Here is a 16,971-nt window from a genome sequence, read left to right as displayed (position 1 = left end):
AAGAAAGAAAGAAAGAAAGAAAGAAAGAAATGCAAAAAGAAGAAACAGAAAAAAGCAATGAAAAAAAAAAAACATGCCGAAAATAAGAAAATAAATAAATACAGAAGTAAAGCAAAAAACATGCAGGAGAATGCAGAAAAACAGGGGGAGGAATGTAGGAGAAAAAGAGCAGAAAAAAAGAAAGAAAAAGTCCCACATAGTCCCTCCAGCTTTCATTTATCAGGTAATGTGTATTCTGACTGATTCACCCAAAACTCACAGAGGCCAGTGATTCTCTACGAATCACACCAGGAACACACACAGCAGGAGTGCAGCACACACCACGAGCCACTCGCTTCTGCTCATAAGAATCACGGAGGAAATAAATCAAGCTGACAGAGAACGGGACACTCTAAGTGACCGACAGATACAGGCGGTCAAAAAGGGCCACACGGGGTATTAAATCTAACCTGCACGAGGCCATAAACATACTTCCATGACTGATCAGAGACGATGACAGAGAAGTTCCTCGCTTTACTCACCGCTTTATATGTTTTCTTCTGCCCGGCGTGTTTGGGTGCTTTGGCTGGGTCGGCGCTGATCTCCACGTGCATGGCATAGATGATGTCATAGAAGTCCTCCACCACAGCCACCCTCTTCAGAGAGGAGCTCTCTGACCCCGAGCCCCCGTCCACACACTGAAATCAGACAGAGAAGTGGACATTTCCTTAACATGTTATACTAAACAGCCCATTTAAAGTCAAATAACAATTATCACTGCACATAATTCTGTCATGTAAAACAGCAGTGCTTTGGTAATATATAATTAGGACTGCCTTTGTTATCTTTTTATATTAAACCGGTTGAACACAGTTAAAATCATTTAACAAAGTTAATACCTATTTTGACATTAAAATACAGTCATTGTTTTTACTGTGACTGGTTGAACTAATAGGGCCAGCACAGAAGTCTGTGTTCAAATACCAGATTCTTGTTTAGTGGTAGTGGTAAATGATGGGAAAAGACCTTAATGGCTAATTTATGTATGAATACAATTTGGACGGGACAACTGCAAAGTGGAATTTAATCATCAAAGCACAACATGTCCAAAAGATCACCTATGAGCAAATTGCACTGTTAATAAGAGGACCAGAGCTACTGCCAAATGCTATGGGCAAGAGACAAAAATAACATTGCTTTCTTTTTTAACCGAACAGTAGGTGGGCCCCATTGACTTCCATAATGAGGCCCACCAACTGTCTGGTAACCGACATCCTTCAAAATATCTTCTTTTGTGTTCAGCAATTAATTAATAAGTCATTCATACAGGTTTGGAACAACTTGAGATGATGATGACAGAATTTTCATTTTTGGGTGAACTATCCCTTTAATTAATCCATGTACACATTTCATTTTTACAATTTTTGACCTTATAATGTTCTTCCAGTGAAGCAACAGACTACTCTCTACTGTTTCAATCATTGATACAGTACAAAGATATTTTCCAGTCATTAAGTCTCCATAAACCTACCCCTTTTTTACAATCGACTACAAGCTTGCATTCAGACGTTCCTCCATCCAATCAATAACCGGTCCCGGTCCAAATCAACATCCGCATCTTCCTTTCCTTTCATCACCTGTGTCACATGCAGGGATGCTCTTCTCCATCCTCAGTTCTTCACCTTCATTTTGGCCCAAACCACCTCTACATTTTGGCCCACACTCAGACGCTGTTTAGTGTTTTTGTCCAGTGAAAATTTAGCTTTTTGAAGATGCTCTCCAAAATGGATAGATTTGAAGCCCTCTTTCACATTGTATATGGACTGTGAAAATGGAAGCATTTGAAAAAGATGTTATACCTATTTGTCTGTTATATACCGTTATGTGCCAACTATGTGCTATTCACTTTCAGTGTCGCTAAATGTTACTTTGTACAATCTCAATATTGCATTCCTGCAGAGATGACAGAAAATGTACTTGCAATTGCTGTCCTGCATCAAAACATGAAGGCAATTGCGTTTAGGCCATACATGGCATGCCGACTGAGTGCAACATGGACGCACCAGTAAGTAGTGGGATATTTTTCTAATAAAACGGCAGAGGAATAGAATAAGAGCTCAATTCTGTCTGGTCTCTCTGCATCATCTTTCGAGTTTTTATTACGTTTTACGCATGTGCAGTAAGATGATTTAAGCTGGTTTCAGTGTGGACAAGAATCTTTTGGAAAACAATTTAAAACACTAGTGTGGACGGAGAATGTTTTAAAATGTATCTGTATTCAAATAGAAATAGCCTTATATTCCACCTGCAAATCATCATGTTACAGTATAAGAATAGTTGTGCACTAAACATGAATCTACCGGCGTGGGCGCGGAGTGCGTTCTGATACGAGATGAGTCGCTGCAGTAATGTGACATGCACTCACACATGTTTACTGCTGGATTCCACTCCACTACATTAACTTCAGGAGATAGGACACGTGTGCCAGGCTCTGCCAATGTGCGTGCGTGTGTGTGTTTGTTACAAATTCATGCTGCTGTAGCATGATGCCGCCCGGCCTTCAACCCCCCTTTTCCCAGCGTTGCGGGGCACATCAGCGGCCTGGGACGATAGTGCGTGTGACAGCAGCAGCCCAACCACACGCGCCAATGTGGGACACAGGAGGGAGGGGGTCAGCACAGTACCTTCAGGCACGGCAGACAGGACACTCACGCATGCCTGTACACACACACAGGGTGCACCTCAAGGCAGAGAGGACAGGATAGAGAGAGATCCCCCTTCCCCCAACGCCTACACGGGGTCAAAGTCACCGAAACCCTGAGAGGGTAAATCCAGGCTGTCCTGCACACACACTCAGAGCCCGACATTAGCATTTCTTTGTGCCACTGCAGCATGGCATCTTGTGCTCAAAATGCACAAGCATGGATATAAATTAAGTGCAATCTTATTGCATCAAAAGTAAAGACATCATGGCTGCATCTGAAATGCATCATGGCACATCTGGATTTAGGTTTGCGTAACATCCACTGAGTTGCCTTCATTCAGTGGATTTTTAAAGGCAGCAATGTATCCTTCACTGCCAGTGAAATCCCACAATCCTCTGCAGCGTTTGGTTGGAAGAACAAAAATGGTGTCTGATGTGCTTAAAATGGTGTCTGAAAGCAATAAATTAGTTTATAAATGAGCATTTTTTTTTTATCCCGTCAACCAATACATAAACACTACAGTTATTTAAGATCTGCTTCTGATAGGGTCAAAAAACAAGAAAGAAACAATGTTCAGCAACTTTTAAAAAGGTAAAAATACTTTTTTGTTGTTAGCAAAAAGCAGCGTGTACAATCAAACTCAGTATTTCAAACAGCATTAAGGGCAGGGGTGCACATAACTGGTGCACATGAGTGGTAAAAATAAACGATGCGTGGCAGAAAACGTGGAGGGAAGCGGCTCTGAGTACCAACATTTTTGGGGACAGGGACACATTGGAGTAGGATCTTTCTCCATCTCTGGTAAGATAGCAATCATGATGATAAGCGTGTTCATTCATTATTAGGGGTGAAACGGATCGCAATTGATCCTTGATCCGTACGGATCAATTTCATCTGCCATTTTTAGTATCTGCTTTCATGCTGAGCTTAATATAAATATAATAAAAGTTCCTTATTGCTGGGCAGTTTCCATTTTTTATGTTTTTTTAGTAGTAATCATTTCCATGATTTTAATTGCTGTTTTTATTTGTTTGTTTCTTTGAAGCTGTATTAGGACACTGCTCAATTTCCACTGACTGACCGGGCAGGAAGGCACCATTTTGGACACAACTAAATGAACAAAATGAGCGAGGGGAATTATTCCTTCACTGCACTTCCACCTCTATATGCGGATGCTTGTACTGTTTTTAAAGCCTCACACTTTTTCTTCCTCCAGCTATGCAGCCATTCCTCCCCCATTCCCTTGATTTCCCCCCCCCCCCTCTACAAGCACTAGCCTCTAACCCAGAACATCACCGTCTTTCTCCCTCACTCCATCTCTCCCTCTGCTCTTCCAGGCCCTTGTTCCTTCCAGCAGCACCAGATAATTACAGCTTTCCCTTTTCCCTTTTAATCTCTCCCTCAACACTCTCTCCTTTCTGCTACTCTGTTTCTCTCTTGCTTCCACTCCCAGGTCCCGGACCAAACAGCCCTGTTGCTAGGAGACAAGCTGGGTCGGAGCAGGAGAGGCAACGGCAGCTCCCCCACGTCTCCGCCTCTCTGGAAACAAGGGATGGAGGGATGGTGGAAGAGTTCAGTGGAGGGGAGAAGCCCTTCAGACATGTGTGCTCAGCCAAAAGGAAGAGACAGACACCGACCCCCCACTGATATACAGACATCCAAACAAACAATAACGACAAAGTTCTTTCTAACACACACCTGCACCACATGCCGAGCTCAGCATGGCAAATCCAGGGTGGAAAACCTGCTGATAGCGACACAAGCATTTATGGTACTGAAATACGACAGATTGTCTTTCCGTCCTAATCTTCAACAACGGGTTCGTGCAGGACGAGTGCTCTATGTTTTGGCACACATCAAGAGGACAAATTTGCTTCTCAAGTAAATCTATAGTTTTGAGGAGGTTTCAATATTTTAGAAAACAGGACAAAAAAATAATTACGAAAACGAGGGAATGTGCGGCATGGGGGTGTGAAGAGGGTTTTATCTGTAGGGGAGAGATGGACAGGATCGAGTGGGAGTGGAATGAGTTTGACTGGGTTAGTGCTAATTGTGACAGGCGGTCACAGTTTATTGGCTAATCTTGGCAAATGGCTGAGTAGATACACAAACTGATGGCTAAATGATGGAGTCTGTGTGTGTTCATAAGACTAACAAGAGAGCAAGAGGGAAGGAACACACTCACATCTGCTTGGTTCCAAAACCTAGTGAATGTCATATCCGAGGCAGCATTTTTAGGGCATCGTTGGCAAGCTCCCGACATGAAGACCATTCCAGAAAGTAGTAAACTTAATTATGTGGCCTCCTAAGATACTTTCTTTGGCCAATTTCTAAGGCAGCATGTATCCTTTACAGTGAAAGCAATCCCAGAATGCATTACAGCAAACTCCAAAGATTACGGATTAAGTAGAAAAAATGCTAATTCAGTAATATAGTATATTTATAAAAGTACCGATACAATTTTTTATTTTACCCAATATTTGTGTTCTGCATAGTTACCCGAGTAAAAAAAAAAAAAAAAAACTATACCAAAATCCATTTATTTCATACTGAGTATACTTCAAAGTCATTAACATATTCATTGACACATCACTAAAGACTTACTGATATAAAATTAAACATTATTTGGAGTATTTCTTTATTGCACAATGCACATTTGTTAATATTAAGCCTAAAAGTATCTTCATATCACTATTAGTAAGAATAAGATCACTGCATAATATCAGTCTTTTAATGAAAGATATTTAAAGTGTACCTAAAGTATACTTGCAATAGTTCCACTTCAGCACAATCAAATATACTTAAGTATATCTTTAGTTGAACCTCAGCACTATTTCCGCACAATTAAAGTACAAAATGAGTTGTTTTGTAAAAGTACGATTACAGGGTATTTTTATTCAGCACATAAATATGTAAACGTATTTGTAGTATACTTAGCACAAAATAAAATATTTTGTATATAATACTACTGTATTTTAGTATATATTTTTTTCACTAGGGTAGTTATGCTTATTAAAGTACCACGCCATTAGCTTAGCAGCATGCTAACGCCAAACTCTAATGGATATACACTACCATTCAAAGGTTTGAGGTCATTAAGATTTAAATTAATCAAAATGTGATCTAGTAAAGACATTTATAATGTTACAAAATATTTAAGCAGCTTGAATCCAATGCAAAATCCATACAGGGAAATGTTTCACCTCACACGTTCCTACAAAATTTCATATCGAACAAATTCCTGCAGAATTTCACCGTACAAAGGTCAATTTTACCACATGTTTATAATGATTTCTGAAGGATCATGTGACACTGAAGACTGGACTAATGATGCTGAAAATTCAGTTTTGATCACAGGAATAAATTATGATTTTTTTGTTGTTATAATATTTCACAATATTACCATTTTAATTGTATTTTTTTTAATCAAATAAAGGCAGCCTTAGTGAGAGCATTATATACTTCTTTTACGGACCCCAAACATTTGAATGGTAGTGCACATTATGATTTTTGTTATTACAGCTTTTTGTTCTTACAGCTTTCTGTTGGTCTGCGTGGGGAACTTTTTCGAATTGGAATGTCTGGATTTTGCCAGCAAAATTTCCCAGAGCAACAGTAAATGTGACCGGACCTTTAGAAGACAGCCTATGTGAGGCATCTCTCTAGCTTTCAGAACAGGGCATATCTCTCTTGATCTGCCCTCTCTCAGTCCCATATGACTTTTCACATATGTACCCTCAACTTTCTTTCTTTCCTTTTTTCCCTTTTCTTCTCTCCTTGAGCCTATGTCATCTTTTTGCAGGTAAAATTAGTTAGTTTGCTCAATGGACGGAGTGCTGTGTATTCTGTTGGTGAAGTGCACTTGTGTCGTATGTTTTGGCCATATTAGCTCTCAGGGCGTAAGCTGTGTCTGAGTTGGAAATGAGATTGGACACACACTTGGGGTTACACTGCTCCATTGGGATTTATAAGGTCCTAAAACATGCACACCTGAGTGAATGCATATGCAGAGTGTATGATAATGCATAATGCACCGCAAATGACAGTGTAGCGATAAGGCGCAATGTAACTCAGAGTCCTGAGCCAATTAAAACATTGTTAATTTATCCTGCTCTAGAGCACCGAGATTCTTCACCATGGCAACCGCAGGAATGCAGGGAGACCAGAATACGCAGCCACTCACCTCACAGGCTGTCCTGCAGTTACTATAGTGTGTGTGCAGACGCAGTGAGAAGCTGACAGTGGAAATGAAGACGAGTGACTGCTGGTTTACTGTTAGCTCTTGTATTCTCACCAGTGATGCAGCCGTGAATAAGAAACCAGGCCAGGAAACCGATCGATATTTGAGCTGTTTATATTATCAGGACTGGCCAATGACTAACAGAAATGTTTGCTCTTTGTGTCATTTCCAAAATCTACAACAGCCATGTCAAATGACGAGGTGCATCCCAATTCACATACGTGTGCAGTATTCTTTGCCATTTTTTTACTATAAATAGGGTGGCTTACAATAAAAAGTGCACTTCAAATACCCAGATGAAGCCATTCATTAACAGAGAAAAAAAAATGATTTGTGCACTGAACTGTAGCAGCTTTCCTTACATAGCGGATATTATCAGATTCCAATACTGGATGACAAAATATCTTTATAACATTCATACACTAGACAGTAGTGGAGTACATCTTTGCACCACTAGTGGCACCAAACAGAACTGCAGAAATAACTCTCCCTGTTTTTAGATCTCACAAATGTAACTTCATATCTTCATGTATAATAAAGTCACTTTATGAGACAAAAAGTCACACTGTGAGACTTTTTGCAAATTGCTAAAATTGCAAAATTATATCCTACAGTGTTGACTTTATATCTCACAATGTGGCTTTTTAAAAAAAAAACTCTCTCACACTTACCTTTTTTTTCCTGAGGCAGAAATCGGATATTATGTTTTTAAAAATGTACATACTTCAGCTTAATCAACTATTTGATTGTCTCTAAATATTTGCAACATCAGCACTGAAAAACCCATAAATCTTGGCCACTGAGGATCGTCACTGGGAGTGTACGAAAGTGCTCTACGCCATCAGTTATTTTTGAACTCAATACCTCCAGTATGAGTTTACGTATTCTGTCGCATAATATTAATCTCCTTCTAGTTAACAAGAAAATTAGACTTATTTCATTTCTCTGTTCACGGGTGATAAATGAAACTAATCATTTTGGTCTGTCATTAGCTCCCTCCAGCTGTGTGTATGCGTTTCTGTTAGACTTCCAGGGTAGTGGAACGACACTTCCTCTTTTCTCTAATTCACAAATAATCACTCTTTCAGTCTCGTATCTGTCCTCGTGGCTGCACAGCTGAATCTATGGACACAGATACGGCTGGCCTCATGGGGAGGCCAAATTATAGGCCGTCCTCCGAATGAAAGGCTTGGTTTTGTGTCAAGCGTGTAAATCTTGTGAATAGCCCATGAATATTCAGGACGAGTCACTCTATTTGCAGATATCAAAAGTAGCTTCACGCCAACTTTATTAAAATCAATTAGTTTCACTGTGATAGAGTATGACGCAGTGCTCCCTTCTAATCTCTCATTCCACACACAACCTCAGTGTCAATGTCATGAGATCAGTTTATTAGTGGTGCATGCTAAAGCTAACACAGTTACTTGAGGATAGAGACCTGAATAGTAATAAACTTAGGCAAGTAACTCATAACCATCCTTTTCTAACAATTAGACACTCTGTACTGCAACGGAAGTCACAATGCTTTTTCATTGTTACGGTAACCATGAATTATGCTTGTATGTAAGCACAGCGACTGATAAATATCCCAGATTGTGACTACCATAACACACGAAAGTCTTTTGACACAGTGTTATTTATTTATCATTAAAATGTATTATTAAAATTATTATTAAAAACTTCCACCAAATCTTAATTAACCCACAAGTGAGCGCTCACGGTTCTGTTCACATAGCACACATTAACCAAACGTTTTGCAAAATTCAGGTGCGAGTCCTGAACATTTAAGTCAGTTTTCTTTCAGAGCACTACACCATATTTTGCTATTGACAATCATTTTCTGTTGTGAATGCAGTTACAGAGGAGGAATGGCCTTTTAAAGTCGGCATTAAACAATTTGCGATAGTTTAATCCCCCCTTCCTCCCCTCCATTGTGACATATATCTGTACGGCTTCTCAAACAAGAAAAATAATGTAGGGCGGGACTTGATTTTGTACATCTGGAATTGATTGAATGGTTGTGGCTTGCTATTGCTTGATCTTATGTGAGTGACAGGTTGCCCCGCCCTCGCACCAGTAAACACGTCATCAGTATCCTAGTAACACCTAAGCAACCACCCAAAATAGCTTTTAAAAAGCATAGAATCACACTGATTACACCCTAGCAACTACATAGCAACTCTATACCACCTACATTTAGCGATAGTTGCAAGTAATGTAATGTAAACATAACTTAGGGATGGGCTTTTTTTGACTGGGCCTGAACGAAATGTCCCAAAACACCATAGAAACAGCATAGCAATGCTCTACCAGTGGCCTAACATAGCGGCTACTCTTATGCAAGCAAACACCACTGAAAGTTTCTTAATAGAAAACAGAGCTTTCTCTACTGTGAGACACCTGTAGGACCTCTTAATGAAGTCCCGAGGAGAAGAAGACATTGTGTGTGTGCGTACACTAGACTAGAGAACACACTGACCACTAGCTGCCCTGCAAACATCCGTATGGCCCCTTCTCCAGCAGAACAACACTCTGTTCCAATGAGTTCTTCTTTTTATCAGCTTCTGCCCTGTCCTCTCACCCCCCTCCTTCCCTCGCTCTTCCTCTGCTCTTGTTAGCCTGAGCTCTCACTAGCACAATTACCGCTGGAGCTACATCTACAGCTGCTTAACTAGCAGAGGGAGGTCAGGGCCGCCGCGTGTGTGCGGCAGAGGTAATCTGAGAGAAAGAGGAGAGGAGATGTTTTCTCTGGTTCTCTCATTGTTGTGAAGCCGAATAAACCGAGAGCCCTCGATGAGAAGTCAGTGAATGTGAAAAACTCTTGCTCTTTACTGGCTCTGAATGATTAACCACTCAGATCATTGTCCTCATACAACATCTAAACCAACCGACACACACATGCAGACACTAATCTTACCAGCTGCTCCCCTACACCTGCTTTTCGTGTGTGTATGTGTAAGAGATATTTGAGCCCCGGGTAACAGCGACTGGGGGGGTGGGGGTGTTGTGAGGTTACTCATCTTTAGTGTCCACATGAAAGAGAAAGAGGTGCATTGAGAAAGAAAGATGAAGTTTGCTTTCTTGTGACAAAGAAACTTAATTTAGTCAAATTGGCAGATCAATTAAAGTTCTCTTTCTAAAATGACCTGGACGTAATTGTGTGAAAGTGTCCTGCAGTCCATTTCTATATTGAAATTCTGGACCTGACTTTAACATGCAATTCTGATATTATTTCTCGCAATTGTGAGTTTATATCACGCAATTCTGAGAAAAAAGTCAGAATTGCGAGATAAAAAGTCGCAATTACCCTTTTTATTTTTTATTCTTGGCGGAAGCAAGCTTCCATAGATTACTGATAAAATTATAAACTATTTTGTCTAGATAAATTCGAAATAAATAAATAAAACACTAAACTAAAATCAATCATTTTAAATGCTACAAGTGAATTTAGGCATCACAAAAATATAAAATTATAATATAAAAATTATATAATAATAAGAATAATAATAATAATAGCCTAAATTAATATTAATTTTTAGATTTTCTAAGGAATACATATATATTGTTGTTAACTAAAACTATTAAAAATTGTTTTCGGTAATTGAAATAAAGCTGAAATAAAATAACATAAAATGTTAGATGAAAACCCTAAACTTAAAAGAAAATTATAAATGTAAGTTGAAGTTGAAGTAGTACGATTTCTAAAACTAAAACCGAAATAAATTAATTAAAGCTATTTAGAATTATAAAAAATAAAAGCACATTAAAAATATTAATAAATAGTGTAATACTATATGAATAATACTAAAATAACATTAATTCAATTATTAGTGTTTTTAAAGATTGATGTTAAATTAATGTTGATGTAAAAATAGAGGAAATCGGCATGTACAATTATATTGACTGATACCAATAAAATAAAAAATTGGCTGGCCAATACGGTACCAGTATATTGTGTATTCCTGTTCATCAGATAGCAATTTACAAATTTTAAAAATGTTTAAAGGGAGAACTGCCATTAAAAACGGCTAAAAAAATGTCAAAGTCTGAAACTGAACAGAACACAGGGTTCTTAAAACAATCATGGCACAAAATGCAGAATTTTTTTTTTTTGTTTTTTACCAAAAATGCCCATCCCTATTGGAAATGGTGGTAAACATGTCACAGCTCACTGACTGTTCAGACAAACACAGCAAACACACCACCTCCCACTCCATCTGCAGGGGTACGGCCCATGATGATATCAATGATCACAAGCACATTCTCTCCTCATACACCTGCACATGGCCGACCACAAACACAAACAACCATCAAACATTCCCACCCAGTGTGTGCTGAGGGAGGGTCTTTCAGTAATACAGGATCATTTAGCTCAGCGTTTGGGGCTCCTTTAGGTCACAGAGATGAATGGACTGATAAAACAGGCCGTCCCAGTTGAGATGCTCCCTTAGGCGGAGCAGAGGCTAGACTACGCACACACATACAGCTAAGGACAGAGAGAGCCATATTTTACACATTTGAGTTAGGCAAAATGAGTTTGCAATGTGTATTGAAAGATCAAGAGCTTGTGAATCAGAATCAAATTGAACAGGGGAATCTGTATTAACACTCAGCTTTCAACATCTTTCAATATTTTCTTTTAAAACACAAAGACACGCAATCATTTTTAAGCGTGTACGTGTCCAAATACTTTTTGGGGTCACTGTGTTTGACGTTTTTATGTTGTCAATGTCTTGAGATTCCCACTATCCTGTCCTACCCCACCCCACAAAATAAAAGAAGCTTTAGGACAAAATAAGCAGAAGAGAGAACAGCGTTCTTCTGCAACAGTTGCTCAGTGTGTTTGGAGAGAGAGAGAGAGAGAGAGAAAGGGAGGAAAGAGAGGAACGTTAGGGGCTATTAATAGTGTCCACAGACGCTGGTGTCAACTGCATGTGATGGCTGTGTGACTGTTTCCTCCAGCCACCTCTTTCTCCCTCTCTCAACATCATTTCTTCTTTCTCCCTCTCCTGAAATCCCCTCTGCTTTCTCCATTTCGTTAAACGGAAAAAGTCGACACTTGAGAAAATTTGTCGATAAATGGCATTTCCATCAGCTATATCGGTAACCACTTTGAAGCGCTAAACCTTTTTTTTTTTCACAAAAAAAATAAAATAAAATCGTTGGATGGAAACCTGGCTATTGTCATGTTTCTGTCCTGCACTGATATGAAAAAAAAATCCTTCCATCTTTCATTCTTCTCCTCTCAAGCGATTTCACCTTGTCATTCTCACTTAACTCTCCAACTACAGGTCATTTAAGGTGAGTTATTGAAGACCCATTTTCATGTGTGGATGATGTCTGCTGTATTCACACTATTTTAAGCTGACTGTTTTGATGAGTAATACTGTAAGTGACGCGTCTGAGAGAAAACAGTTTGTCAGACATAACAACAGACTGATCATTGTCTTCATACCGAGCTTCTGATCGGTCCACTCAAGCGTCAAACTACTACTACACACAAGCACACCAATGAGGTAAATAACAGAATGCAGTACTGTAATTAGTTTTCACTTAAATCAGTGTAAAAGGACATTTTAGATATACAATGATGATAAAGGAATGGTTAAATTGTATCATTATTTACTCACCTTCATGTAGTTCCAAACCCTTTGCTGTTGCTTTTTTCCCTATGGACACAAAAGTAGAACTTTTTTGGAGCAGCTCTTCCAAAGCACAACAGGTCATAGTCGCTAGGAGCCGCGAAGGCCCAAAAAAAGGACAAAAAACACCAAAAAGACACCATAAAAAATCATGTCAGTGTCATTTTAGAATACAGTATCATTATGGTATTTTATATCAGTTTTCATTTTTAATTTTAGTTCAAGTTTTAGTCATTTTGTTATGTGCTTTTGACAGTTTTATTAGTTTTTGGTAATATTGCTATATTTAGATTTAGATTTTTGTCAGTTTTAGTTTTGATCCTTTTAATACAATTTATTTCAGTTAGTTGCCAAGGCAAAGCAAAGATTTTTTGAGTTATGTTTTTCCTTTAATATTTATCATTTATTTTATTTCAGTTACTGAAAATAGCAACACATGGTCCATGTTACTTAATCACTATGTTAATCACTATGTCACTGGAGAATAGCAGCATATCATTTCTTTAGACAAGTCTAAATTTGTTTCTCACTGAAAAAAGTGACAGCATATGGTTTGGAACAACATGAAGGTGAGTAAATAATGATTTGGGGTTCAATTATTCCTTTAGAATTCAATCAGGAGAAGGTGACCTTTGCCAAGTTCCATTTAATCGAAATTTGTATTACAGGTCTAAGATTCTCCTTTTCTCACATCTGATATAAAACCTTCAGGCAATGGCCATGAGCATGCTGATAGACAAGATCTCCTTCACACAGACGCTCTTGCGTGTGAGTCTGCCCTCACAGCTTTGTTTTAAGCTGAGCTAACCAACAGGTCAGAGTGTCTGGATCTGCGATCAGGATCTTGTGTTACCAGTGCATATTAGTACGCAGTCCCTGCACTGCTTATCGAATGGTGAGGGAATCACTTTCTCTCAGTTCACGTCAATTAGCCCCCCCTGAGTGAACTGAAAGGGAGGAATGTCTCATAAAGAAAGCAGAACACACACATACCCAAAGCAAAGAGAGTGAGCGAAAATAGTATTTGAATAGGACAAATCTGGGGCAGCCGCTTCATTATGAGGGTACACAGAGAGCATCCATCTTAACTTTTCCATCATACCACTTTCCTTTCCTTTATCAGTGAAATGTTCAATAAAATGAATCTTCATCTGGGCTCCTGATTATTCCATTTGTTCTGTTGAGAGCTGACCTGCTCACCTCGTCTCTGCCTCTCTATCTCTCCCTATTGCTCTCGTACAAACACACACTTCCAGCTAGCCTTTTCACCAATAATACCACACACTGATATTGTCTCACTAAGCACAGGTGAACTAAATCGGCAGGTGTGTTTAGGTTTAGTCAATTATTATAAAAAAAAGTCAACGGCTTTGAAACCTGAACTCTTCAGCTCAGAAAGACAACATTATTAAAAAGACGCATTTTTTTCCCTCTAAAGCAGGTCTCAATACATAAATGCTGGAAGTCATTTTGTGTGACTAAATGCTTTTCCTAATGATAAAATGCAAAAAAGAATAAAAATTTGGGCTTTCAAAAAGATGCTGTTTCTAAACTGAGCCATACATTATCATGAGAAAACGTATGACACTTTTATGAGTTGGAAATTCCATATGAGTTCAACCGATTTGATTGTATGAAAACAAACGCTTTAAAAAAAATAGGCTAAGCATGAAGGTCCACCATTAAACCTGTCATTACAGCATAAGCGGGTGACGGATTAATACAAATGCCCACCAACTCTCCAAAATGTAAAATAGTTATGAATTATCATTAGAGTGTGTTGGTCTAATTAACCCCAAACAGACACATGTGGGTCAATGATAATGGTGATGAAAAGGGAAAAACTGATTTCTATAACAATTGTTTGATCTACTCATTTAAAAAAATGTCAAGTACTGTAACCATCAAGTGAAAAACTTTCCATGCACTTTGAATACACTTGAGTTTACTCAATGAATACACAACTCAAAAGATCAAGGTAACAAAAATGTCAAGTAGCATAATCAAGTAAAAAATATAAGAGGTTTTCTCTGGACTACTTGAACTGAACAATATGTGCCTTCACATAAAAAGCTAAAATATGTTAGATTTTGTTAAAGCTTTTTTAACACTCATGAAGATCAAAAGTTTTCCTCTCTCTGTTGTCTGGTTTCCTTGTCACATGACAACAAAATGTATTCCGTGCTGGTTACACTATACACTGACTTTTCAAAACCATATTTTTTTCACTACTAGGCTACTACTACGAATAATAATACTAATAATAATAATAATAAAGTTGATTCAACATAATAAACAATATGCCAAAGCATTTATGCCAGCATTAAAAAAAAAATTCAAACAGAAATTGAAAAACATTCACCGAAAACAACACCACAAAGAGGTGCTCAGGTTATGGCCTGTATAAATACTATTATATATATATATATATATATATATATATATATATATATATATATATATATATATATATTATTTTATTTTATTTTTTTCTTCTTCTTTTCTTCTAGCAGACCATCTTAAAAGCACATTTCATAACAAATGGTCATCAGCTGTAAATTTCATTAATATTCTGAAGGGTAAATTGGTGTCGATTGTTTGTTAGTGACTGATAGTGATAACAGCTTCCGGACAATCGGGTGGCGGAGCTGCCACCGTTCCCGTGGATACCGGGAGGAGTGACACAAGAACAAGTGGTTACCGGAGACCCGAGAGTGAAATGAACTCCACTACAGATACAACCGTGAACAAGATTCACCGGTAAACATGTGCGCCATTGTGCGTCTGGCGAAGGATTTGCATAGGCAAATGTCGCGCACGATTACGCGTTTGATAAGCAGACGGGGAAAAGAGCACCCATACTAACCGTTGCCTTGATGGGGACATACAGGACCGGTCTGTCCGCTGCCCCGTTCTCGCTCTCGCTCTCGCTCGGCTCGCTGTCAGTGTTGCCCACCTGGAAACCTTTGGATTTCACCCAGAACTTAAATTTGGCGTTGATGTGGTTGCTCTCGATATAGACGCCCTCCGAGTCGTCGCTCTGTAAGAGGGTCTGCAGAATTTTGTTGTATTTTCGCCGGGTGACGGTCTTTGTTTTGCCGGAGTCTCCGTAAGTGCGAAGGCACCACTCCTGAAAATCACCAAACATCTCCGCCTCGGACACCGCGGGGCTTCGGCTCCTTCTCGTTAAATCCATCCGTTTTTTGGTTGACATGGCTTTGTCGGTCCTCCTCCGGAACGAAAGAGGCTTCGTAATTTTTTTTAGATATGTAGGATAGATATAGCTCCTATTATACCGCGAAAACAAATGAAAATATTCTTCAAATTGCAGTGTGTTTGTCTAGCCTCGCACCTGTTAACGGAGCCGTTTCTTCTGTCCCACAGGGTGGCAAACAAATGACAGTCCCGCGTCTCCTGTTGAGGAACTGAAAGAGGGGCCGTCCTACAAACGGCTTTCGCCCACCTGTAAGCTGAGGCTAATTAAAACAAACAGTATTTTGCCTAAATACCCTAAATACGACGATTAGGCTGTGTTAATAAACGCAGAAGTCCAGGGATTGCTATAATGAGGAGCAAGTGGTCCTCTCAGCGTTCGTTGAAGCTCGGCTCAGTGAATGAACTGCTGCTCCACCTGAAATCGCTCTCACCACCTGTTAGAATGAGCTCGAGCCTCGACGCTCCTCGCGCCTCTTCACGCGGAGGACGGGATTACAGGTGCGTGTAATGTGAGGTTTATGAGGAATACTAACTGACACACGAGGCGGTGGGATGGATGGCTTTGAGCGGCGTCCCATGCGCTGTGGGACAGTCCAGATCCAGGAAGTGCAGGCGTTCAGATAGCCCAAAGCAAGCAACACAAAGCTGTCCCGAAAAAAAAAAAAAAATCGAGGAAGTTATTGCGTTTAAATGTTATTGGTTTATAATATATTTTTATTTTTTTGTAATTTATAAAGTAGGCCTACTGTATCCAAGCAAACCGAATTTAAGCAGCATTTACAATTAAATTACATTTGCTGATATTTTTTGAATTATATATATATATATATATATATATATATATATATGTGTGTGTGTGTGTGTGTGTGTGTGTGTGTGTGTGTGTGTGTGTATAAATACAGCTTATCTCAAACTCCATAATCACACCACTGCAGTAAATCACTTGCATTCAGTCATTAATGCAGTAAATACATAGATGGATGAAAATTAAAGGCTTAGTTCACCACCCCCCCCCCCACCCCTCCCCTCCCCTCCAAAAAAGATAAATTACTCACCCTCATGTGTGAATATAGAAACATGCAATGTTAAATAAAAATATGAGATAAAGATGTAACTATATATATATATATATATATGTGTGTGTATGTATGTATGTATGTATGTATGTACAGAGGCCAGCTAAGAACTG

The 16,971-nt window shown here is 39.0% G+C and overlaps 1 protein-coding gene across 4 annotated transcripts in view; it reads right to left on the bottom strand.

The window, feature by feature from the left end:
* The window catches only part of nol4lb (nucleolar protein 4-like b), a 105,639-nt gene that overhangs the window by 85,688 nt on the left and 2,980 nt on the right, over nt 1–16,971 (bottom strand). Inside the window, exons 1-4 of one of the 4 annotated variants that reach the window (XM_079849846.1) lie at nt 15,919–15,952; nt 15,433–15,813; nt 12,555–12,593; nt 522–677 (exon numbers count right to left, since the gene is read on the bottom strand). In XM_079849846.1, the coding sequence (XP_079705972.1) occupies nt 522–677; nt 12,555–12,593; nt 15,433–15,780 (543 nt within the window). In that variant the 5' untranslated portion in view covers nt 15,781–15,813; nt 15,919–15,952. Of the gene's footprint in view, nt 1–521; nt 678–12,554; nt 12,594–15,432; nt 16,201–16,971 lie in introns of those variants that run through there. The other 3 variants (XM_079849848.1, XM_079849849.1, XM_079849847.1) reach the window with 3 other exon arrangements.

Source organism: Squalius cephalus (genome assembly GCF_949319135.1).
Source record: "Squalius cephalus genome assembly, chromosome: 18".
Classification (NCBI taxonomy): Eukaryota; Metazoa; Chordata; class Actinopteri; order Cypriniformes; family Leuciscidae; genus Squalius; species Squalius cephalus.
Note: the sequence above shows the minus strand (reverse complement) of the source record. Positions and strands in the feature narration are given on the sequence as shown.